At 36.7% G+C, this 27,781-nt stretch overlaps 1 protein-coding gene across 1 annotated transcript; it reads right to left on the bottom strand.

Annotated features, from left to right (window-relative positions):
• Positions 1 to 23,432: 23,432 nt before the first annotated feature.
• LOC118910268 (ubiquitin-conjugating enzyme E2 J1-like) lies at positions 23,433 to 26,002 on the bottom strand. Its single transcript, XM_036881296.2, has one exon. The coding sequence runs from the start codon at positions 25,958 to 25,960 to the stop codon at positions 25,166 to 25,168; it is 795 nt and encodes a 264-aa protein (XP_036737191.2). The 5' UTR covers positions 25,961 to 26,002; the 3' UTR covers positions 23,433 to 25,165.
• Positions 26,003 to 27,781: the final 1,779 nt, after the last annotated feature.

Below are 27,781 nucleotides of genomic sequence, written 5' to 3'. Positions count from 1 at the left end.
TATGGTCATGGATCTTAAGTTTCTTTATGGTAAAAATTAACTTGAACACATTATGTGACTTACTCTTACATTTCTGAAAATGATGTGTTTCACATCTTTCTGAACTCTCCCAGCTATTTTCTCGGTCTTAAATATACTTCTCTTTTGGTGGGTCCATGAAACACTTGCTCTTTATTAAAATATCAAATATTGAGTTACTCAGTAAAGATTTTTAACTTTTTATTTTCCCGCTTCATATTGTATCCTTTCCATCATCAGCACTACTACATAGTAATTCATGTTTGCTTTCTTCTGCCATTTTTTGTTAACTGTATATTAAAAGGAAGTTATGTCTCAATCACTTCTCAATATCCCATATTTATTCAAGTATATTTCTTGATATAAAGTATTCATAATACATATTTATAAAATGAATACCATCGTAAGTTTATACAAATCCGTCATTCACTCGAACATGGTTACTGTTTTACCAAATATATTTTCAAGTGAAAATGCTACACACAAAAAGTCACCTAATTTTGATACAATAGTCCAACAAACTTGAACTGCTAACAACATATTATTAAATCATAGTTGCTTTCTCTATTTTTTTCTGTCACAGACACCATAATCATGTGTTTTGGGGAAAGCTTCTGATTTTCAGTAATTGAGTGTACTTTGTGTTCCATTATCAGCTTAAGAAATACTGGACCACATCTCTTCCTTACCCCTTTGCCAATGTGTACTCCTCATTTGAACTCTTTTATCATTATTGTTACCGGCTGAGACGCTGTACTTCCCAGGGTCATGTCTGGGAGGCAATGAAGAATGAATTTGGAGCAACCAGCAAAGTTTTTAAAGAGTAAGGAAAAGGATATATTCCAGCTAGCTAAAGGGGCTCCAAGAGAGGATGCCATTGAGGCAGCTGGGTCTAGGGGTTTATAAGTTTATAGGAAGAAGGAAGTTCATCCCCTGCAGACCTAATAGAAAACTGAACTAATGACATGACAAGTCACTCTGATTGGCTGAAAGTACAATGCTTCATCTGCATAGGGCAACTCACTCCTGATTGGCTGAAAGTACAATGCTTCATTTGCAGAGGGCCAACCAGTCAGGGCTGAGGTCTCTCTGCCTGTGTACTTTGGAATGGTTGGGTTGAATTGGACCTTTTGAAAGGAAGAAGTCTCTGCCATTGGCTTGGAGTTGCTGCTGGTGCCAGGATGAGTCAGAAGACCTTCCCATCTTCCAGGCCCAATTGTCCAGGAAGTATTTTTTGCTTACTGTGAAGCTCTGATCTTAGTTCCCTCTGGCTATGTCTTACCGGGGCCACGATAAATTCTGTTTGCCTGCATCTCACTAACTCCTGCCTCATCATCTTTTAAAGTCCCTCAACACTAAATACTTTTAAGCTATGGATAATGAACTTTTAAGTCATGTAGATGTCTTTCCATTTCAAAGTTTGAATTAACAGTTCTCAACTAGCTGTCTCATTTTGTTTCCTTACTGCTTTATTGTCACGACTGCATAACAATTTCTTGTGTTTCTCTATGGATTTTAATTATAACATACTCATTTCTATATTTGGCATTGCTTAACTATGATAGTTTATTTCCCTTTATTGTTTATCCCTATAAATATTTCAATTCATTTTATTATGCTTTATTCAAACATAGCCTTATCAGTTATTGAAGGGGGATTATATTTTTCAAGGTTCTCCAAAAGGCAATACTCCATTCAATAGGCAACAAGTAAAACTATTCATTGCCACTTGCAAGATGTATTTGCATGTATGTATGCCTGTGTGTGTGTGTGTGTACATACATATGATTTTACCATACACAAGGAACATGTACATTGTGCTACTTCGGTAGTACATAGTATTTATGTGTGAGTTCTTTCATATCAGATTCCTTATATTTCTCTTTGCTCTACTGCTTATAAAATGTGTGACCTAAAGCAAATTATTTCATTTCTCTCTATCCCATTGTCTTCATCTTTAAAATGCAGAAAATAATGTCTTCCTAGTGTTTTTATAAACATTTTTCATGAGATAATACAGGTAAAGCAAGACTTCAAACACTGTTGTGCTGAGGGAATGTAAAGTTTAAAGCATACAATTTCTGTCTTTCATGACTTAAATCTAGATCTGCTTTTATAAATGGAAAAGGAAGAAGTGAGAAGTATTTCCTAGGAAAAATAAATAAGTCATATACTTGATAGAAGATGAAAATATTTAAAACTATTTTCATATGCTAGCTGCTAGTAGTATTCCTCCTAAATAATTCTCCTTTAATACAACCATTTTAACAAAGCACTCATGTTACTCATAAGTCAAAAGATTAAAGGCTTATCAGCAGTACTGGCTGAAATGTAAGAAATGTTCACATGATTTGTGTTGTTTATATGTTAGTTATTTTGGCTTTTAATATATTTTCTCATGTTCTATATAAACGTGGTGTTTATTAGAGAAATGAGTTAATGTCAGTGTAGAAAGGATCAAATTCCTGGCAAATTTTTCAAAGGTAGAAAAAGGAATGAGACAGCAGTAAGAATACGCATTTTGTATTGACTGGCTTGCTAAGCCAGATGAGGAAAAAATGGAAGAAAAATGAGAACATGACATTATGCCCAAGACTGGCTCTGTAGCAAAGAGGGAAACCTTGTCAATGTCAGAAAACTAGGAAAAAAGCAATGAGATTAGAGTGGTTCTGAAAAAAAGGGACTGGTGTTTTCTACGGTATTTTTCTGACAATTTTCAACAAATTTGGCATGCTTTCTTAAAATCATCATTGCCTGCCCTGTCCAGTATTGAATAAATGCTTCCTACTAGGGTTAGGAAATTTGTACACCGATACCATCACTTTGTAGCTAAAGAAACACAATGAGAAAGCATGGCAACTTTCTGGCATTTTCAAATTCCTACGAATTTCATGCCTTTGAGCATGGACTACATGGATTTCTTCTTTTCAGAAGACTATGACATAGGACAGCTGCACAGTGTTTCTCATTGGCCTCTTGCCTTTTCCACTTGCCCTTTTTACTGAACTCTGCAGCCCTGTGGTAGGGATACTTACCATGCAATGGAAATTTTAATTAATGCTGGTAAAGCACTTTATCGTTTGGATTTTTACCTGTAATTCAAAATTTAGATACATGCTTCTAGTGATTTTGTTCAGTAATAGTGAAAATGATTTTGGTACTGACAAATTTGGAGCAAAGTTCACTCTACTCTATCTATCACAATGGAAAAGAACTTCACCTATATTATTTCACAATGGAAAAGAATTCCTAGAAACCTAGAATCATAACATTGAGAGGTATTTCTTTTCTTCTCAGTCCCATAACTTGGCGATAAAAGTGAATTCCTTAGAGTTTAAGCAATTTGAGCATCCTGTCATATGTTGCTTTAAAGTAAAAAACAAGAAGTCCTGAATTTTTTGTTAAGTAATTATCTGATGATGTTAATATGTTACACATACTTCTTAGATTCCGCAATGCATTCCTCAGAAGTTAGTAATCTATGACCACTGGCAAATCAGAAAAAGAAGCTAGACATAAGAAAACAATTTTCTAGGTCTTTGGGAGAAGATTTAATAATTAACTGTAGGTATAAACTCAAGGCATGTTGCCAGAAAGCCCAGTATATAGTGTTCAAAATATATTCCAAATAAAGCTTAGTTTAGGACCCTTCCAGAAAGCAACGTTTCCCTCCTCTCAGTCTCTCAATCGTGGAGACTCTGGTCTCATGGCAGCAAAAGGGAAAGAAATTCGTATCTTGAAAATCTCAGATTTGATTCCCATTGATGTTAAGAGAACAGTTGATGTGCCATCTCAAATATGCCACAAAAAATATCTATACCTTATTAAAAAGAAGCTAAAAAAAGGAATGTAGATTTTCATTATAAAGAAAAATGAGAAATATCGAAACTGTCTCATACATGACAAAATGGTAGATTTCTATTCCTTGTTCTAAATGACAAATTAAGTATTATTTATGTATCTCTCTTTTTTAGGTCATGTTAATATGGGTAATAGTTTGAGGTAGAAAGAATGCTTTCTTAAAAGTTCTAGCTGGAATTAATAGTCTTTCCAAAATTGCCATTCCAACTACAGAGGACCTCTTTAAGTGGGTGGTAGTATGAGGAGATGAATAGTTATAGAAAATACTGTGATGATTGTTCTAGTTTGTGGCTCTCCAAGTCATTGGTATGGTGCTGGAGTAGTGAGCATATTAACTGAATAATAAAAGGGGGTGGAACCTGAGAGGCAGACATAATAGAGACATTGCAGGAGAAATATGGGTACTAAATTATTGTGATTGAGCAAACCACTCTGATTTTCAAGGAGTATCATTCATTTGGTATTTGTGTAATTGCTAAGTAGAAACTGATGATCTTCTTTGATGGGCATAGGAATAATGGTTGTAGGAAATAGTAAGCTTCAGAATGGGTTTCCTAGTAGATTTATTTGAGGGGAAATGCCAAAGTCCAATAAATTAGACTGAGCTAAAATAATGAAAAGTCATTTATTTTCAGATGGATTGTACAAACATGACAAATCCCAAACGGTAATAAGCACTGCTACCTTTTCTCAAGTGGCATGTCATGTATGCCTACTTATTAAAGGTTATCTTTCTATCCACTATATGTTACTTTAGTTACCAGGGGCAGGGAACTTTGCCTGTTGGTCATGCTCTGAACAAGGAGTACAGTATTACATTTGTGAATATTTATTTTCCCCTAGATGGGAACCATCATCATGAACTAGCTATTAGACACGATGGAAGATTAACTTCCTTTGGTTTGCTTTCTGGTACAGGGTTTTAACTGTTTCCTTTTGTTTATGACAACTTTTCCAATCTTTTTATAGAATCAAAACACAAAAACCTTTAGTTAAGAACTCAAAGTTACAATTCCTTATTTTCAATAACTTGTTATGTAAATTTGGTAATTTATTTCTTCATGACTCCTTTTCTCATCTTAGAAAAGGAAATAATAACTGTCACTCACTGCATTCTTACCGACACTGTAAATAATTAATTATTAGTGACTGGAAAGTACTTCCCAAACATAAACAATACATATTGTTTAAAATAAAAAATTATAATGCAACTTTACTGCCTCTTTGTATTTGGTAGAAATGTTCATTTATTCATGATATACTTTAAAGAAAGTGAAATCTTTTACAGGGGAAAAATAAACATCACCACCAAAGCAATAGTTAAAAACTTAGAACTAGAGCTTTCATTTTTATCCCTTTGTGTAGACTGTGTGCAGAGTCCATAGTTTCATTTAGTGATTTTCATAACATTGATACATAAATAATAGGAGTTAGAACTCATATCTTGTGCATATTTGACAAGCTCTAACAGAATTGTTTGCAAAATTTTATTGAAATCCCTGCTTTCATTTATCTTTGTTAGCACAAGCCTCAGAAATCAGGAGTATGGAATTCTTGTATAATTTAACTCTAAGAGAATTAAATGTGCAGGTGTTCAGAGGATAGCCTATTTTTCTAAGTAAATAAAATCTTTTGGAAGAAAATACATTATTTTTATAACGTTACAAAAGAATATTCAATTGGTTTGATTCATTCCTAAATGAAGAAACAAAAAAATGAGTTCCAAAGGAGGAGATGAGAAACCAAGAAACAAAAAAGCAATTAGTTGCCAGTAATCTAATGGACTTGAATTAGTACACAGTGAAAATTGCTTGAAGCTACCAGAAGTTTTAGAGTTAACAATCCTTCTTAAGGTTGCTATCTTAAGGACATGTACACACTTAAGGTGTACTACAAAGATTTTGATTTGTGGGTACTTTTCTCCTTGCTTATTCACTACAACAGATTCATAACACAGACATTTAAAGTTTAGAGTATGGAGGGAAATTTAGGAAAGATAGTCCTTGTAAAAACTTAATGTTATTTCTCTTTCTTCTCCACTTTTTAGGCTGGGCCTCATGTAAACTTTCCTAGACAAATGAGTTTCAGGCACATTTTGAAAGGTCTATACAAAAAGAAATTTAGTACTTTCCATTTTAATGGCTTGTAGTCCTGATGGAAGTTCTTTCTTTTAGCCAACCTAAATGCTTTATACAACATTTCAAGCTCACTTATTCTTGTTCTGCTCTCGGTGGCATCAGAGTACCGATCAGCACCTTCTGTGTAATAATCCTTCATGTAATTGAAAACCAGCTTGTTTCCCCAGCCTGTTTTCCAACTTAAATAATATTAGTTCCCTTAACCTTTCCTCTGAGATTCTATTTTCCAAGCTATTAATCATGTTTATTGCTTGTCCTTAAACCTTCTTCAAGTTTTCCAAGGTCTTTTTAACTTAGTGAGTGGAGGCCTGTATACACAACACTGTGATTATGCTGGGGGAATTACTTCTCACATCATTTTCATTGTTCTTTTGTTTCTGTGTCCAGGAAGTTTGAATTGCTAATTCACCTTTGAAAATGCACCTCTTATACTGTTGTAGTCATGACTGTTTGCCTTACTCCCACCAAATCCTTCCAATCCCATATAATGATCAAAGAGTTTTCTTCTAAATATATATCTGCATTTGTTTAATCCTGAGCCTTTCTAGTTGCAACACATTTTTAATTTGTTTTTTCTTGTTAAAAATGGGGTCATCCTGCCAACCTCACCTAACTTGGTATTGTTTTTTTTTTCTGATTATAATATGTGTTTGATAGTTTCAAATACAAAGATAATTTTATACCAAAGAGGCACTGGTATCAGATTAAAAACAGACTGTAACATTTCTTTATTTGGAAACTTTCTGTTTCATGTGTCATTCAGATTTTATGTGTGATTTATTTTAAAATTAAATAAAGTTTAAAACACAGGCACATATTCCTTGCACAGTATTACATTCCTGTAATAACCAAAATGTTTCTTACTTCCAGTTTGATCATTGTCACTTTGAGTTTCTTTACAATTTTTCTGAATCTTATCATTCTTGCTTGGATTAGAAATTTATCTCATCTTAATGTGGCTATTATTTAGAGTACTTTGTCTTAACTTGATTTCTAAGAACCCATAAAAGTACATGAAATTTATAAAACCTAAATATGAATAGGTGAAATCATTTGCTGGATTCCAGAACTCACATGTGCATTTAATCTTCACAATTATCGCTGATTAAGCACCTAAGCATAGTGTTTAAATAGATTACTTTATGCATACTCACACAAACCAATTTTAACTACTGCTGTCAGCGCCCCTGTTCTGCTGAGACATGAAGTGGTCCCATTTCTGACTGTTTATAAAAATGACAAGTGGTGAAGCTAAGATTTCATCCCAGATACTGAAACACCAGAGACCATGTACTCATAACTAAACCACTCAGAAGGACATAAATGGTGATCCACAATCAACCATTCAGCCAATTGTCTTTGGGTGGGAAATAAATGAAAGTCTTCACCAATGTTTTCTGCTGAAATTATTTATCAGTTTTCTAAACAATTTTTGTATCTTTAATTTATAAAATATGGCCACATACAATGTTTATATATTTTTTAATTGGTCCCACAATAATGATGCATAAGAATGGTTTGACCTACATTTAAAAATAAGACTAACTGACACATTGCATTTCTAAATTGTACAGTTGACTCTTGAACGACATGGGTTTGAACTGTGCAAGATCCACTTACATGCAGATTTTTCCAATAAATATATTGGAAAATTCTTTTGAGATTTGAAACAATTTGAAAAAACATTTTTTCTAGTTTATTGTAAGAATACAAATATATGATTCATATAACATGCAAAGTATGTTAATTGACTATGTTGTCAAGTAAAATTTCTGTTCACTAATAGGCTATTAATTGTTAAGGCTTTGGGTAGTCAAAGTTATATACAGATTTTTGATTGGATGGCTGGTTAGTGTTCCTAATCCCTGTGTTGTTCAAAGGTCAACTGTACATCATTCTGCAAAATAGTATTATAAAATGTACAGCTTTTAAAATGGTTAAGTACACATTACATGTTATAATTTTAGTTATTTATCCCAAATTTTAAAACAAAATATCTTATGCTAAATATTTTTAATAAGCTATTTCATAATTAAGAACTCCTGAGAATATTCTATAATATGTTATGATCCCAAAACTTTCTACTTTGCTTTTATCGAAGATTGAATTCTTCTACTTTCCATTCCAAATCTATGATTAGGCTAAACCAGTCCTGACATATGTATTTATGTTCTCACTCTTCACATCCAGATGAATTGTAAGTGTGTATATGAGGGAGATGCATGACCTTTCAGTCAGTCTTTTAATTTAAATATTAGTATGGGAATTGCTTCAGGATTTGATGAGCATTAGCAACCCCATAGTGAAGCAGAGGTAAATAATGTAATCACAGCAGCAGCTGGGTTTCGGGTATGCCAACAGTGAGCTCAGAGCTGCCTAGGCAGCTGGGGCAGGTGTTAGTGATCTAAATGAGGTTGCTGGAAAAACTTTTATTACATTACAGTAGTTCTGGCAACTAGACCTATGTTCCTGCCATTCCAGTCCTGGTTCCCACTTTGTTTTCTGCAGTTTTCCAGCAGGTTTTTAAAAGTTTTATATCACCCCCAACAGCTTTACTACCACCTCTCTCTCCAGGCCAGATGAAGAAGTAATACACAAAATTGTAGTACTTCATTTTGCAGTCAGTATATGTTAGACATGTAACCATAATTTAAACATCCTGCCAGTAGTTCTTTTATTAACAAAGTGACCCCAGCCATAACTGCACACACTACTCAGTTTTGTAATAAAAGGGATATATTATCTTTTTCTCTAACACTAAATCAACAAAACTGATGGAGTGACTACCATGTATAAGACATTTTTAAAATAACTATTTAAAAGTAGTTTCCCTGTCTTTAGGAGCTTGCAGACAGTTGGGAAAGCAGGCTGTAACTGTAAAATAAAACTAACAATAGATGTTAGCAATTGACCAGTGACAAATTAATGGTATAGACATCAAGTTCTGTAGGATTTTCAAGGTGAGAGAAAGTATACAGAAAATTCACAAAAATGGATTCAGTGGAATTGGTGAAGCATAAAGGTAATTAGAATTTAAATAAAATCAAAAGAGAAATAAATATAGTGTAGAACTGGCATTAATTTTTTTAATCCAGTTTATCTGGAGGAGATGCAGATGGCCTGTGTATGAGGACAATGGGAGATAATACTGGGAAAATAATGAAGCAGTTGTGATGACAGGGTAACAATAATTATAGTAACAATAAAATGATATTAAAATAGCTTAAGTTTGGGTGCTTACTCTGTGCTTTCCCAGCATGTAGTTTAATCCTCAGAACAAAAATCACAAAGCTAGTAGTAAGATTTTCTAAATCTTACATGTAAGGAAATGGAGGCTTAGAAAGAATAAATACTTGTACAAGGACATATTTCCTTACTGGTTAAGCCAGGGCTTGAATGCAGAGCTCTTTTGTGTTAAAGCCTTTTTGCTTATGAGGGCTCACTTCACTATCAGGGGAACAGATTAAGTCATGTGGGCATGAGGACCCAATAGGATAAAAGAAAATAACTTAAAAGGATTAATTTGTCATTAATATGCATATATATGTATATCTCAGATGTTTCAGATGGATATATCCCAGATATATCTATATCTTAGATGGATAGGTACATCTCAGATATGTATGGGGATGGGAGAGACAAGAAGTCATATGGGACACCTTGGACTTCCTCACCTCCTCTTCTACCACTTTCCCCTTATAGCTAGCTCTTCTAGCCATCTTGTTCTTCCCCAAATACGTCAGACATCTTAGAGCTACTATATTGTTTGTTCCATCTGGGATGTAAACATGGTTCTCTCTCCATCTCTTACAAAGTTTTGCTCATATGACTTCTCACTGGGGTCTCTCTTGAATATTCCATTAAATTGTAACTACCCCCTTCCCCAGGCACTTCTGATCTCCCCTATGTTACTCCAATTTTTCCTATTATTCTTTAGCACTTACCACCTTTTAAAGTAGTCTGTAATTTAGTTACTTCTTATGTGAAATGCTCATTGTCTCTCTCCTCTATCTAAATATAAACTCATGAAGGCAAAGAATCTTCTCTCTTTTATGCGCTGATGTATCCAAGAGCCTAGAAAAGACTCAAGTACATATAGTTGTTCAAGAAATACTTTTTTAAATTAATTAATTTATTTTGTTGTCATTAATCTACAATTACATGAAGAATATTATGTTTACTAGGATCCTCCCTTCACCAAATCCCCCCCCACAAACCCCATTACAGTCACTGTCCATCAGTGTAGTAAGATGCTGTAGAATCACTACTTGTCTTCTCTGTGTTGTACAGCCCTCCCCATGCCCCCCCACATTATACATGCTAATCGTAATGTCCCCTTTCTTTTTCCCCATCCTTATCCCTCCCTTCCCTCCTTTTCTCCCCAGTCCCTTTCCCTTTGGTAACTGCTAGTCCATTCCTAGGTTCTATGATTCTGCTCCTGTTTTGTTCCTTCAGTCTTTCTTTGTTCCTATAGTCTTTGGGTTTGAGGTGAGTCTCTTGTAAGCAGCATAGAGATGGGTCTTGCTTTTTTATCCATTCTATTATTCTGTGTCTTTTGATTGGTGCATTAAGTCCATTTACATTTAGGGTGATTATTGAAAGATATGTACTTATTGCCATTGCAGGCTTTAGATTCATGGTTGCCAAAGGTTCAAGGTTAGCTTCTTTAGTATCTTACTGTCTAACTTAACTCACTTATTGAGGTATTTTAGACACTGTCTGGTCATTCTTTATTTTTCTCCCTTCTTATTTCTCCTCCTCCATTCTTTATATGTTGGTTGTTTTATTCTGTACTCTTTTGTGCTTCCTTTAACTGCTTTTGTGGGTAGTTGATTTTATTTTTTGCCTTTAGTTAGTATTTCGTTGATCTGCTTTCTTTGCTGTGATTTTATTTTATCTGGTGACATCTATTTAGTTTTAGAAGTGCTCCCATCTAGAGCAGTCCCTCTAAAATACTCTGTAGAGGTGGTTTGTGGGAGGCAAATTCCCTCAACTTTTGCTTGTCTGGGAATTGTTTAATCCCTCCTTCATATTTAAATGATAGTCATGCTGGATACAGTATTCTTGGTTCAAGGCCCTGCTCTTTCATTGCATTAAGTATATCATGCCATTCTCTTCTGGCCTGTAAGGTTTCTGTTGAGAAGTCTGATGATAGCCTGATGGGTTTCCTTTGTAGGTGACCTTTATCCTCTCTCTAGCTGCCTTTAAAACTCTGTCCTTGTTCTTGATCTTTGCCATTTTTATTATTATGTGTCTTGGTGTTGTCCTCCTTGGATCCTTTCTGTTGGGAGTTCTGTACACTTCCATGGTCTGATCGATTATTTCCCCTACCAGTTTGGGAAAGTTTTCAGCAACTATTTTTTCAAATACTCTTTCTATTCCTCTCTCTCTCTTCTTCTTCTTCTTCTGGTACCCCTATAATGCAGATATTGTTCCTTTTGGATTGGTCACACAGTTCTCTTAATAATGTTTCTTTCCTGAAGATCCTTTTATCTCTCTTTGCATCAGCTTTTATGCGTTCCTGTTCTCTAGTTTCTATTCCATCAATGACCTCTTGCATCTTATCCATTCTGCTCATAAATCCTTCCAGAGTTTGTTTCACTTCTGTAATCTCCCTTTAGACATTTGTAATATCCCTCTGGATGTCTGTAATCTCCCTCCAGACTTCATCCCTTAGCTCTTGCATATATCTCTGCATCTCCATCAGCATGGTTATGAGCTTTATTTTTAATTCTTTTTCAGGAAGACTGGTTAGGTCTATCTCCTTCTCAGGGTTTGCCTCTGTGATCTTGGTCTGTATCAATTTCTTCTGCCTTTTCATGGCAATAAATATATTTGTGGGGAGCTGGCACATGTGTTGGGTAAGAGAAAGTCCCTTCTTGCAAGTTTATGGCCTTCCTCTCCTGGGAGAACTGTGGCCTCTAGCGACTTGTGCTGGGCAGCAGGATGCAAATGGGGCTTCTGATCTTGCCCAGATGCTGTAGAGTTTATTTAACTCTTCAGTTGCTGTGGGCATGGCCGGCCTCAGGCTGCTACTCCAATATGGCAGAGCTGTATCGGAGGGGGAACCTGCAGGAGGCTGTTTATTGTGGTGAGGGGCCTCCAAGCTGTGCTGCGGAGTTTCAGGCACCCAGAGATCCCTGAGGTTCACAGCTGCTGGCGCAGGTGTCCCAGGGCGCTTCCATCCAGCTGTGGGGTCCCTGTCCAATTAAGACTTTCAAAAAGTACTCGCTTTTCTTTGTCCCAGGAGCGCCAGCTGCAGGGACCCACTCACAGGTCTTACTGCCCTGTTTCCCTAGTTTCCAGCACCCCACGCATGCACTGTGTGTCTGTGCTCTGGTGTGGATGGCTAGGGCTGGGTGATTAGAAGTCCTGGGCTCCCTCTCCCTCCCCGCTCTGACTGGGGTGTGGAACGCTCGGGTCCTGCCGGGCCGGGGCTTGTATCTTACCCCCTTCATGAGGCGCTGGGTTCTCGCAGGTGTGGATGTGGTCTGGATGTTGTCCTGTGTCTTCTGGTCTCTCTTTTAGGATTAATTGTATTTGTTGTATTTTCAAAAATATATTTGGTTTTGGGAAGAGATTTCTGCTGCTCTACTCACGCTGCCGTGTTGGTTCTCTCAAGAAATATTTTTGAGTCAATGATTTTATCACTAAAAATTTATTACACAAATAAATCCCCATTCTAAAAAAAGTTAGACAATAGAATTTGTGCTAACTAGACAAATTAGAAAATAGACAAAGCATAATAAAAGCATTTAAAACAACCATAATTTCACCAATGGTAAATGTTCTTAACATTTATTACCATAATTTTATGCATTAATGTTTTTATTACTAAAAATTAGTTCTGATCTATTTTCAATAGAATTAGACACAAAATTTAACTTGATCTTATCAAAAGTATTTTTGAGACTTTTATTTGGAAAAATATTTATTAATATACATTTTAGTTGTTCAAAGGTCAATGTGACTCTTGTGTTTCACAATTTTTAAATGTATTTTACTATTTATGAAAATAGAACCTCTTGGATAATTTTACCGTAAGGTGTTATGTTATCCAATTTAGATTTTCCAAATCAATAGAATTGCTGTGAGTCACTGTATTGGAGAGGGGAGCAGTTGGGGCTGGATATACAAGATGCACATTATAGTTAATAGTCCTATATTAAATATTTGAAAGTTAAAAAGAAATTAAATGTTCTCGGAGGGAGCCAAGATGGTGGCATGAGTAGAGCAGGGGAAATCTCCTCCCAAAACCACATATATCTATGAAAATATAACAAAAACAACTCTTCCTAGAATAAAGAACAGAGGACACAGGACAACATCCAGACCACATCCACACCTGAGGGAACCCAGTGCCTCATAAAGGGGGGAAGATACCAGCCCTGGCGTGGCGGTACCCGAGCGCACCTCCCCCCAGCTCCCAGTGGGAGAAGAGTAGGCAGAGCGGGAGGGAGACGGAGCCCAGGACTGCTGAACACCCAGCCCCCGCCATCCAGACCAGAGCGCAGACACAGTGCATGTGAAGGGCCCTGGGTACTAGGGAAACAGGGCGGCAAGAACGGTGAGACGGTACGGGAGGCCTGGGGCTGGAGGACATAAGAAAAGCGAGCGGCCATTTTTTTTTTTTTCTTTTTGCTGTTTTGTTTTGGCTAGCAAATTTTGGAAGTCTTAAAGGGAGAGGGAAACCAATACTAGGGAAACAGGGCAGCAATACCGGTGAGCAGATGCCTGAGACTAGCGCTGGAGAATAAAGAAAAACGAGCCGCCATTTTTTATTTTTATTTTTTATTTTTTTAATTTAAAAAAATTTCTTTTTTTTTGTGGTCGTTGTTTTGTTTTGGCGGGTGCTTTTTGGAAGTCTTAAAGGGGCAGGTCGGGACACTTAATCCACAGGTAGGGAATCCTGGGATCTCTGGGCACCCTAATCCCCTAGGCTGCAGGGAGAACGGAGACCCCTTAGGGAGATAAATAGCCTCCCAGCCACTCTCACTCCAACGCGACTCCACCACTTTGGAGCAGAGGCCCGAGACAGGCCACACCCACAGCAACAGCGGAGATAAACTCCACAGCAGCCAGGCAGGAAGCAGAAGCCCTGTCTGCGCTCAGCTGCCCAGCACAAGCCACTAGAGGTCGCTGTACTCCCAGGAGAGGAGGCCTACAAACCAACAAGAAGGGAAGTTCTTCCAGCCGTCACACGTTCCAGCTCTGCAAACTATTCCTATCACCATGAAAAGGCAAAACTACAGGCAGACAAAGAACACAGAGACAACACCAGAGAAGGAGACAGACCTAACCAGTCTTCCTGACAAAGAATTCAAAATAAAAATCATAAACATGCTGACAGAGATGCAGAGAAATACACAAGAGATATGGGATGAAATCTGGAGGGAGACCACAGATGCCAGAAAGGAGATTACAGAAATGAAACAAACTCTGGAAGGGTTTATAAGCAGAATGGATAGGATGCAAGAGGCCATTGATGGAATTGAAACCAGAGAACAGGAACACATAGAAGCTGACACAGAGAGAGATAAAAGGATCTACAGGAATGAAACAATATTAAAAGAACTGTGTGATCAATCCAAAAGGAACAATATCCGCACTATGGGGTACCAGAAGAAGAAAAGAGAGGAAAAGGGATGGAAAGTATCTTGGAAGAAATAATTGCTGAAAACTTCCCCAAACTGGGGGAGGAAATAATCGAACAGACCACGGAAATACACAGAACCCCCAGCAGAAAGGATCCAAGGAGGACAACACCAAGACACATAATAATTAAAATGGCAAAGATCAAGGACAAGGAAAGAGTTTTAAAGGCAGCCTAGAGAGATAAAGGTCACCTATAAAGGAAAACCCATCAGGCTAACATCAGACTTCTCAAAAGAAACCCTACAGGCCAGAAGAGAATGGCATGATATATTTAATGCAATGAAACAGAAGGGCCTTGAACCAAGGATACTGTATCCAGCACGACTATCATTCAATTATGATGGTGGGATTAAACAATTCCCAGACAAACAAAAGCTGAGGGAATTTGCTTCCCACAAACCACCTCTACAAGATGTCTTACAGGGATTGCTCTACATGGGAGCACTCCTAGAAAGAGCACAGAACAAAACACCCAACATAGGAAGAATGGAAGAGGAGGAATAAGAAGGGGGAGAAGAAAAGAATCTCCAGACAGTGAATATAACAGCTCAATAAGTAACCTAAGTTAGGCAGTAAGAGACTAAAGAGGCTAACCTTGAATGTTTGGTAACCAGGAATTTAAAGCCTGCAATGGCAATAAGTACATATCTTTCAATAGTCACCCTAAATGTTAATGCATTGAAAGCACCAATCAAAAGACACAGAGTAATAGAATGGATAAAAAAGCAAGACCCATCTGTATGCTGCTTACAAGAAACTCACCTCAAACCCAAAGACATGTACAGATTAAAGTCAAGGGATGAAAAAACATATTTCAGGCAAACAACAGCGAGAAGAAAGCAGGGGTTGCAGTACTAATATCAGACAAAATAGACTTCAAAACAAAGAAAGTAACAAGAGATAAAGAAGGACACTACATAATGATAAAGGGCTCTGTCCAACAAGAGGATATAACCATTCTAAATATATATGCACCCAACACAGGAGCAACACCATATGTGAAACAAATACTAACAGAACTACAGGGGGAAATAGACTGCAATGCATTCATTCTAGGAGACTTCAGCACACCACTCACCACAAAGGATAGATCCACCGGGCAGAAAATAAGTAAGGGCACGGAAGCACTGAAAAACACAGTAGAGCAGATGGACCTAAAAGACATCTGCAGAACTCTACATCCAAAAGCAACAGGATACACATTCTTCTTAAGTGCACATGGAACATTCTCCAGCATAGAGCACATACTAGGCCACAAAAAGAGCCTCAGTAAATTCCAAAAGATCGAAATTCTATCAACCAACTTTTCAGACCACAAAGGCATAAAACTAGAAATAAACTGTACAAAGAAAGCAAAGAGGCTCACAAACACATGGAATCTTAACTACACACTCCTAAATAATCAATGGATCAATGAACAAATCAAAATGGAGATCCAGCAATATATAGAACCAAATGACAACAACAACACGAAGCCCCAACTTCTGTGGGACACAGCAAAAGCAGTCTTAAGAGGAAAGTATATAGCAATCCAAGCATATTTAAAAAGGGAAGAACAATCCCAAATGAATGGTCTAATGTCACAATTATTGAAATTGGAAAAAGAAGAACAAATGAGGCCTAAGGTCAGCAGAAGGAGGGACATAATAAAGATCAGAGAAGAAATAAATAAAATTGAGAAGAATAAAACAACTGCAAAAATCAATGAAACCAAGAGCTTGTTCTTCGAGAAAATAAGCAAAATAGATAAGCCTCTAGCCAGACTTATTAAGAGGAAAAGAGGGTCAAAACACATCAACAGAATCAGAAACAAGAAAGGAAAAATCACGATTGACCCCACAGAAATACAAAGAATTATTAGAGAATACTACGAAAACCTATGTGCTAACAAGCTGGAAAACCTAGGAGAAATGGACAACTTCCTAGAAAAATACAACCTTCCAAGACTGACCCAGAAAGAAACAGAAAATCTAAACAGACCAATTACCAGCAACGAAATTGAAGCAGTAATCAAAAAACTACCCAAGAACAAAACACCCTTGCCAGATGGATTTACCTCGGAATATTATAAGACATACAGAGAAGACATAATACCCATTCTCCTTAAAGTTTTCCAAAAAAAAGAAGAGGAGGGAATACTCCCAAACTCATTCTATGGAGCCAACATCACCCTAATATCAAAACCAGACAAAGACCCCACAAAAAAAGAAAATTACAGATCAATACCCCTGATGACCATAGATGCAAAAATACTCAATAAAACATTAGCAAACCGAATTCAAAAATATATCAAAAGGATCATACAACACGACCAAGTGGGATTCATCCCAGGGATGCAAGGACAGTACAACATTCAAAAATCCATCATCATCCACCAGATAAACAAATAGAAGGACAAAAACCACATGATCATCTCCATAGATGCTGAAAAAGCAATCGACAAAATTCAACATCCATTCATGATAAAAACTCTCAGCAAAATGGGAATAGAGGGCAAGTATCTCAACATAATAAAAGCCATCTATGATAAACCCACAGCCAACATTATATTGAACAGCGAGAAGCTGAAATCATTTCCTCTGAGATCGGGAACTAGACAGGGATGCCCACTCACCCCACTGTTATTTAACATAGTACTGGAGGTCCTAGCCACGGCAATCAGACAAAACAAAAAAATACAAGGAATCCAGATTGTAAAGAAGAAGTTAAACTGTCACTATTTGCAGATGACATGATACTGTACATAAAAAACCCTAAAGACTGCACCCCAAAACTACTAGAACTGATATCAGAATACAGCAAAGTTGCAGGATACCAAATCAACACACAGAATTCTGTAGCTTTCCTATACACTAACAATGAACCAACAGAAAGAGAAATCAGGAAAACAACTCCATTCACAATTGCATAAAAAAAAATAAAATACCTAGGAATAAACCTAACCAATGAAGTGAAAGACTTATACTCTGAAGACGACAAGTCACTCTTAAGAGAAATTAAAAGGGAACATTTACAGATGGAAACTCATCCCATGCTCGTGGCTAGGAAGAATTAATATCGTCAAAATGGCCATCCTGCCCAAAGCAATATATAGATTTGATGCAATCCCTATGAAACTACCAAAAACATTCTTCAATGAACTGGAATAAATAATTCAAAAATAATATATGGAAATACCAAAAACCTCAAATAGCCAAAGCAATCCTGAGAAAGAATAAAGTAGGAGGGATCTCACTCCCCAACTTCAAGCTCTACTATAAAGCCATAGTAATCAAGATAATTTGGTACTGGCCCAAGAACAGAGCCACAGACCAATGGAACAGACTAGAGATTCCAGACATTAACCCAGACATATATGGTCAGTTAATATTTGATAAAGGAGCCATGGACATACAATGGCGAAATGACAGTCTCTTCAACAGATGGTGCTGGCAAAACTGGACAGCTGCATGTAGGAGAATGAAACTGGACCATTGTCTAACCCCATATACAAAAGTAAACTCAAAATGGATCAAAGACCTGAATGTAAGTCATGAAACCATTAAACTCTTGGAAGAAAACATAGGCAAAAACCTCTTAAACATAAACATGAGTGACCTCTTCTTGACCATATCTCCCCAGACAAGGAAAACAACAGCAAAAATGAACAAGTGGGACTATATTAAGCTGAAAAACTTCTGTACAGCAAAAGACACCATCAATAGAACAAAAAGGAGCCCTACAGTATGGGAGAATATATTTGAAAATGACACATCCAATAAAGGCTTGACGTTCAGAATATATAAAGAGCTCACACGCCTCAACAAACAAAAACAAATAACCAAATTAAGAAATGGGCAGAGGAACTGAACAGACAATTCTCCAAAAAAGAAATTCAAATGGCCAACAGGCACATGAAAAGATGCTCCACATCGCTTGTCATCAGAGAAATGCAAATTAAAACTACAATGAGGTATCACCTCACACCAGTAAGGATGGCTGCCATCCAAAAGACAAACAACAAATGTTGGCGAGGCTGTGGAGAAAGGGGAACCCTCCTACACTGCTGGTGGGAATGTAAGTTAGTTCAACCATTATGGAAAGCAGTATGGAGGTACATCAAAATGCTCCAAACAGACTTACCATTTGACCCAGTAATTGCACTCCTAGGAATTTACACTAAGAATGCAGCAATCAAGTATGAGAAAGATCAATACACCCCTACGTTTATCGCAGCACTATTTACAATAGCGAAGAATTGGAAGCAACCAAAATGTCCATTGATAGATGAATGGATAAAGAAGAAGTGGTACATAAACACAATGGAATACTACTCAGCCATAAGAAAAGGGCAAATCCTACCATTTGCAGCAACATGGATGGAGCTATAGAGTATTATGCTCAGTGAAACAAGCCAAGTGGGGAAAGATAAATACCAAATGATTTCACTCATCTGTGGAATATAAGAACAAAGGAAAAACTGAAGGAACAAAACAGCAGCAGAATCACAGAACTCAAGAATGGACTAACACGTACCAAAGGGAAAGGGACTGGGGAGGATGGGTGGGTAGGGAGGGATAAGGGGGGATAGAAGAAGGGGAATATTAATATTAGCATGCATGGGGGCGGTGGGAGAAAGGGGAGGGCTGTACAACACAGGAAAGGCAAGTATTGATTCTACAACATTTTGCTATGCTGATGGATAGTGACTGCAAAGGGGTTTATAGGGGGGACCTGGTATAGGGGAGAGCCTAGTAAACATAATATTCGTCATGTAAGTGTAGATTAATGATATCAAAAAAAAAAAAGGCAGTTCCTGTGTGGTGACCTCCAATGAGTTCTAAACAAGGGTATAAAGGGCATATAAAAGTGTAGGCAAAAGGTCTGTTCGCGTTTATACAGAGGATCAAAGCCTAATTTGGCTACCCTGAAAATGAACTAAGATACGATATGAAAAAGAAATTCCAACATCAGCACTCTCTGGAAGACTCATACTAGAAGATGATCATCAAAATACCCCAACAAAGACCCACGCACTGCTGCTGGTGTAGATGCACTCATCCCACCAGTTCCTGGACTTGCCATGGGAATGAGGAAGGAGATATCTAAGCTGGCCTGTGCATACAGTAAAACAACAAATTTGACTGGATCTATACTGTTGGAACTCAACCAAGAATTATTAGAAGTGCAAATTGTAGCACTCCAAAATCTTACAACTACAGACTATTTACTGTTAAAATAACATATGGGATGTGAACAGTCCCCAGGAATGGGTTGTTTAAATGTGTCTGATTTCTCTCAGACTGTTCAAGTTCAGTTGAACAATATCCACCATATCATAGATAAGTTTTCACAAATGCCTAAGGTGCCTAACAGGTTTTCTTGGTTTCACTGGAGATGGCTGGTAATTACACATATGCTTTGGTTATGTAACTGTACTCCTATTATGTTAATGTGTGTGCGTAATTTAATTAGTAGTTTAAATCCTATACATGCTGAAGTTACTCTACAAGAATATATGTCAAAGAAATAATCAATCTTCCCATGTTTTCTTCCACCTGCTACTTCTATAGCTTTTCTTCTTCCTTCCTAATTACAACCCTTAAATAGAATTCGTGCCTCATATCAAATTTACCGAGTATCATAATTCTTCCAAGTGGCAAAGATACCTCAAGACAAATGCTGGGCATAGAAGCCACAGGGCATAAATATGCAAAGAAGTAAAAAGCTAACCTTTTCAAACAATAAGTCTTCTCTCTCACTTACCAACTTTACATTTCCCTGTATGGCCACGGAAGATGACTGGTTAGCCAGAGAAGGGTAAGATTCCTCAAGGGAGGAACAACCTAAGACAGGCACAGTCGCAGGGGGGCCATCAGGTGAGAAATTGGGGATCAACAGAGGTGAGGCTTAGAACTTCACGCCCCTGTTCTGAGAGAAATCTTCTGCATACATGGATGTTTTATTGCCCTTGTCTAGCTTGGATTAACACATAGTCTACAGTCACACACCTGATCATCTACGTTTGCTCTCTTACAACACTAAACTATGTTTTCTACCTTTATCTTGTATCTACCTAACACTTCAGCATTTTATTAAATATAATAATAATATAGAGAGAAATGTGGTATCCACATATAAATCAAGTATAAAAATCAAGTGAGTATTCATATTTGAACTGACTGTTTATAGTTCATAATGCATGAGCAAAACCGAAAGTTTCTGTGATGACTGCCCTTGTACTGTTCACCATGTAACTTATTCACTATGTAAGAATTTATTCTCCATTTAAGAAGTTGTTCGTTATGCTTCAGAAGATTGGAGACTGACGAAAATTAGGCTTGGGGTGGATTAATGATTATGCATTGAGCATTGACTCCCCTATATAGAATTTTATTGTTGTTAACAACCATTTGATCAATAAATATGAGAGATGCCCTCACAATTAAAAAAAAAAAGTGCACACTTCCAATTGTAAAATAAATAAGTAACCGGGTTGTAATGTATAGCTTAAGAAATATAGTCAAAATATTGTAACAGCTTGGTATGGTAATAGCTGGTACCTAGAATTATCGTGTATATAAATGTTGTACACCTGAAACTAATGTAATACTGTGTGTCTACTACCCTTCAATAAAAAATATCTACCAAAAAATAAAAATAAAAATAAAAAAGAAATTAAATTTTCTCACCATACACAAAAAATGGTAATTATGTCATTATGTAAGATGATGGATGTGTTAACTAATCTTATTGTAGTAATCATTTTGCAGTATATGTGTCATTTTGCAGTATATCTGACATACCACAATGTGTAAATTTAAGGTGTAAACTATCATGGTTAATACCTTAAATTTTCAAATTGTTGTATGTCAATTATAACTCAGGAAGGCTGGAAGAAAAGATTGGAAGCATAGAGACCAATGAAGCATGAATGAGCCAGTCAGATGGTCAACCAAGATTTTGAATCCTGAGACCACAGTTGAAGGAATTAGCATATTTTACCTAATTCCTGATACTTCACCATATATTTAAAGGATTTAGAAATGGGTGAATTTTCATATTTATTAATCATATTATATGAAAACATAATGTTGACAATTGTATATAACAATGAACAGCAATCTTTGAATGAACATTTAACCTACCAAGACTGATCATAATGAAATAGAAAATCTGAACAGATCAATTACTGTTAAGGACATTGAATCAGTAATTAAAAGCCTTCCAAAAAATGAAAGACCAGTAACAGACAGCTTTACTGTTGAATTTTACCAAAAATTCAAAGAATTAATTTAAATGATTCTCAGACTCTTTCAAAAAATAAAAGAGGAAGGAGCCCTTTCAAACTCATTTGTAAGTCCTGATACTAAAACCAGACAAGGATGACACAAGAAAAATAAAATTATAGGCCAATGTCCCTGATGAACATACAAAGAAAAATCTTCAGCAAAATATTAGCAAAACAATTCCACAATACATTAACAGGATCATATACCATATTTAAATGGACTTTATTCCAAGGATGCAAGGGTGATTCAGTATCCTCAACTCAGTTATGGTGATAATCCACATTATCAAAAAGTATAAAAATCATATAATCATCTCAATAGATGCAGATAAAAACATTTGACAGAATTCAACATCCATTTACACTAAAAATCTCAATGAAATGGAACAGAGGGAATGTATCTGAGTATAATAAAGGCCAGATATGATAAGCCCACAGCTAACATCATACTCAATGAAAGCTTTTCCTCTAAGATCAGGAACAAGACAAGGATGCCCACACACCACTTTAATTCAACATGATTTTGGAGGTCCTAGCCAGAGTAGTTAGGCAAGAAAAAGAAATAAAAGGAATCCAATTTGGAAAGGAAAACATAAAACTGTCACAATTTGCAATGATATGATACTGTTAGGGAGAAAGAAATTTCCTCTATCCCTTGAGGGTTTTCTAGCTGGTCTAAGAATCAAACTTACATGAGACAGATTAACAGAAGAAGAAAATGAAGTTTAATTACATATGTACAGGGAAGCCATACACATGGGTTCTAAAGACAGGGAAATGAGGTACATATGACATCCTGAACCAAAGAGAAAGTTGTAGGGGTCTGAGACTTCAAAGGAAAAGGGAAGTATTTCACAGGAATATGAAAAGAGTAAATGATTGGTAAACAAAATACTTGATGGTCACACAGAAACAAGGGGCACAAAGAAATTTTAACAGTGTATCACATTGCTTTCTGTTTGTCACCCCTACATTATATTATAGTAGCATCTATGGGAATGGCTCTCCTCCTGGAGTAGTTCCTCCATCTAAATTCTTCTTATGTAGTTGGGATGGGGTGGAAGGTCAAAGTATCTTCCTGACTCTTTTGGGCCTTGATGGTTTACAGCCCCAAATAATCTGCATGTCACAGTGACACATCTTGGGGTGGCTTCCCTTGGCCCTCATTCTGATTCCCCTGCTTACCATTTGTCTTAAGCTACATTGTCTCTTTTCTGTTTCCCAGATAAACCAAACATACTTTCAAATTATGGCATTTCCATGTCCATAGAGACATTTTCCTTGACCTGTCAGTCATTCTTGATCACATATTCTGCTTCATTTTTCTTCATAGAAATATTACCTCCTGAAATAGTAAATAATGAATTTATTTTTATTTCCTGAGAGAGCAAGATCTTTGTCTTGTTTAAGTTTCTATCAACTCTAATTTCTATTCTTTGAAATATTTGCCATCCTCTTATCTATTCTCCTAATCAGATATGATTAATAACTTTTTTTTTTACTTTTAAAATGCTTATTTATTAAAGTTAAGTATACAACTATGTATTATATAATGGTACACAATTAGGTTCTTATTTTAAATGCAGACATAAAAGAACTGGCTCTAAGATGAAAACAGAAATTGTGTCTGAATTAATAGAACCAAAGGTCAATAGCAGGAGTAAACATTGAATTTGCTTTTAAAATCATTTTACAAATTGTTTCTATCTTGCCCATCATTTCAGTTAGCTAAAACCACATAAGGACTTTATGAATACTATCCCCCAAAGTATTCAAGATGCATTATGGACTAACTTCTGTGGACTTGTCTAAAACCTAAAACACTTATAACATTGAATTACAAAAAAAAATTAACACAAATGCACTTTTACAGCATAACATATTTGAAAACTGGAGACTGCCTGCATTTTAAAAATTATATTTTCATTAATAATACTCTCAATAATGCCCTTAATGCTGCAGCTAAATATGCTGAAGGCAATGTTTACCTGTGATTATATGTTCTCGGCAGGCATTCTAATGATAAAATTATCTACTAAGAGTCTGTGAAGCTGATTAGTATTAAGTTATATATTGATTTTGCACTGAAAATTATTTCTTGGGCTTTGATTAGGTGGGCAATTCTAAGTAAGGGTTTTTCTAATTTCTTTCACTGTTACTTGGGCCCTGAGCTTTTCTATTAAAATGGTACATGAAATATATCAACATTATGCATATTCCTGAAATAAAATTTGTACTGATTACAAAGCTAGGCTTATAATACATCTCAAAAGAGACAATTCAGAGCAGAGCAAACATTAAAATCTTAAGATCCTCCCACTTAACTACTGGAAGAAAATCAAGAATTGGTTTGGACTGGACCTTTCCTTCCTTAAACAAAGATCGATGGAGGATTGTTTTCTTCCTTTGTGAATCTTGTGTGTGTACTGAAGGGATAACAGCATAACAAAGTGGTTACAATGCATTATTCTCTAGTCAAGTAACATCCAATAACAAATATATAATCTCATTTCCTCATGGATGTTTGAATGAAACAGCTACTTTCACTGAAGAATGTTTACAACACAAAGTTATAGAATGGGCAATCCCAGTATGTTTCTTAAATGATATTTTAAGCAAGTTATTTGACAGGTTTTATTTTCCCTTTTCAACTCATATCCCTATATCATTCTACAGAAACAGAGTACTCAATAACTGGCATTGAGTAACTAGTAATACTCACTGGAGCTTAAAACACCATCTTTTATCCAAAATATCTAAGGGCTATACAGAAGAGTATCACAAATTTACATAAAGAGAAACCAAGGCATGAGAAACAACAGTAAACTCTATCCCTGTAGAATAGGTCATTTGGTGGGACAAGGGACTTCAACTTCCAGTCTCTTAAACTAAGCAGGACAAGTCTGAATGTCTAGTTATATTTATACTGAAGTTATAAGGATCAAAAAAGGAATGAAGGGTAAGTAGAAAATAATCTTTTTGTAAACAGTTCTTAGATTATACCCAATGCAGAATGTTTAACGAAGCAGTTGAGTCACAGCTCTTAAGACACAAAACAATATTATAATTCAAAGTCAAGTATGTACTCATTGGCCAGATATATTTGCTGGAATATAAGAGCTGCCAATGCCAAAGTCAAGATGACAATCAGTACGGCAGATCCACCATGATCAGTGTGGTGGCCTCTTGGCTGATGGCCCTGGTTTACGTCTGGTGAAGCAGACTACCTTCTTTGACTCTGCTGCTGCGCCCGGCATTGTCGAGGGCTCATGGAGGTATTCTTAACTGCAGGTTGGGCAGGTTGTTGAAGGGAGGCTGCCGAGGGGTTCTGGACTCCATACGATGTACTGGCTGCAGCACCCTGGAATGTTGTAGGTATATCATCCTGTAAATCATTTATTGAAAAAGAGTGGTTTAAGTCTGACTCAGCAATAGTCTTTCTGGATGAATTGACTTCTGCCTTAAAACTGATTTGTCTAGCCAGTTCCTTGGCTTCTTGGTCAGCCTGGCTTGAGTCGCTTCCAGATTTTAAAGGCAACAGGACATCCTTCATGGTGGAGCCACATCCCTCACAACAGAAATCTTGTGATTTTTTGGAGAGTGCTCTTCTTTCCTCGGGTGTATAATCTAGAGAACCTATGGCCCCCTCTCCTTTTGTTGGCATAAACCCAATGATGGCTAGTAACGCTGTTCTTATACTCCAGGAAGGCTGCCAAGTCTCAGGATGATACCCTGAGATGCTCAAGCAGATTTTCTTGCCTACTTCAAATTGCCCATTAGCTGTTAGGAGAATAATGCTTGGTAGTTTCATGGGGTATTCTGGTGGCAGTACTATTCGTCCATGATAAACCCCTCCATCAAAATCAGAATCTGGGGGCCCTCTAACTGTGAAGTGCCATTCAAAAAGGTTATCCTCTAAAGGCTGTGCATGGTAATGGTCTGTTGGATCTTTCAGTTCTGCTGCTTCTTTCATTAAACGTTTAACAGCCGAACTCTTCAGGTTGTAGCGGGTCTCCATGGCCGGTCGCTGACCCGGCCCCGGCTGCGTGGCCCGCTGCCGCTGCCCAGGTGTGAGCGTGACTCGAGCCGATTGGCCCCGGCCGCCGCCCAGTCGGGGCCCGGACTGCGCGCGGGGCGGGCGTGGGCCTTCTCCTCCTCCACTCCCCTGCCTCCCGAGGACCGGGGCGTCGCTGAACCGGGCGCGTGGCTGGCGCTCAGCCTCCTCGCCCGGCCACCATGCAGCCCCGCCGCAGCCCTAATAGTTATTTTTTAGAAGAAAAAGAACATTTTTTCATCACTGAGGTCTATTTTTCCTCAACAGTGGCATTTGAATTTACTTCCCCTCTCAAAAGAAGGATATGATCTTTTATAATTTTACTTTCTCTTCTTCCAACCACTAGTTTTTCTCTCTTTTTTCTGTGATAACCTCAGGGCACATTTACTTAATTTCCCCCTTCTCAATCTTCATTTCCTAGCTTTTTGTTTTCTTTCCTGTTTACTAATATCTAATAGAATTTCTCTTAATCCATGACTCTTCTGATTCAGAAAACTTCCTTTAGTATTGATATTGCATATTCCTAAAGAAGCTTTCTTTACCCAATAAATGCCTGTCTATCAAGGTTCACTTCTTACCACTATTTCTTCTGCTGTTCATCTTTTCCCATATGAGGTCTGTTTCAGTTTCTGCACTGTTTTGGGTAAAGTCTCTCCTCCAGTACTTGAGTAGTAAGCTTTCTCAGTTTTTAAATGGCTTCATATCTCTTTTACTTTTTCTTCCATGACAGTTATGATATTGTTGGAGTGAAATCTTTCACTCTCATTTTCTCATTTTTCCCGTAAATCATAGTTTTCTACCTTCTATTTTTGTAAATAAGTTCAATGCTAGTTAGTTTCTTTTATGGCTTCTTGAATTTGAAACCTTGAGTTTTAAATATCAGTAAGGGTGTAATCTCACATTTGGTGAAAGTCAAAAATGTTAATGGCTTCCTCCTGAGCTTTTCAATGTCAAGGACACCAACATACTCATTTCTATTGCTGTTCTCTTTAGATTTAAGTACTCAGACCTTTGATAACTAGGCTTTTTTTGAGATCTGTTGCTCCAGCACTGCCCTATTCTCAAGTGATTTTTCTCCCTAGGACTACCAACAAGGGAGCCCTTTGAAAACTTAATAGAAGTATTGCCATTTCAAGTTGTTTTCATTTTAGTGGAATCCTGGCTAAACAGAAGCAATTGGGATTTGATGGTAAGGAAGGTATACTCAGGTTGCCATATTCCAGAATCCTTCTGCAAAACAGAATATTTTGTTAACAGCAGATGTTAGGATTAAGCAAGCTATGGCTTTTCTCTCCTTATCCAGATTTGTAAACAAAAGTTATAAAGTGCTTATACTGGGAATGTTTATTTTTAAGTGATTGAATTATTAGCTATGGAAGTAATTACTTCCACATAATAAATATTTTCTTGGAATAATGAAAATGATTAAATTTTAGTTCAAAGTGAAGATAAGAACAAAAATAGATTTAATTGTTAAACATTCAGAAGGTACACTGATGTTACTATAAATCACAATGACTTTTACAAGTGAACTTTTGAGCAAAGAAAGGTTAACCTAATTATTGTGTTCTGGCAAGATTTTTTTTTTTAATCTGAAAAAGAGGAACTTACTAGGAAATCTAATTAAGAAAAGTCATGGATTTCAGAGAAGGATGGCAGCATAAGAACCAATTTTCAAAGATATACTTTAAAAATCTGATCTAAATGATTAAAGAAAATGTGCTCCAAATTGAGGTAGGGCAGTGATATGGGACAGACATCATGATTAATATTTTCTGCCTATGA

Source organism: Manis pentadactyla, chromosome 11 (assembly GCF_030020395.1).
Source record: "Manis pentadactyla isolate mManPen7 chromosome 11, mManPen7.hap1, whole genome shotgun sequence".
In the NCBI taxonomy this organism is placed as follows: domain Eukaryota; kingdom Metazoa; phylum Chordata; class Mammalia; order Pholidota; family Manidae; genus Manis; species Manis pentadactyla.
This window is presented reverse-complemented; position numbering and strand designations above follow the sequence as displayed.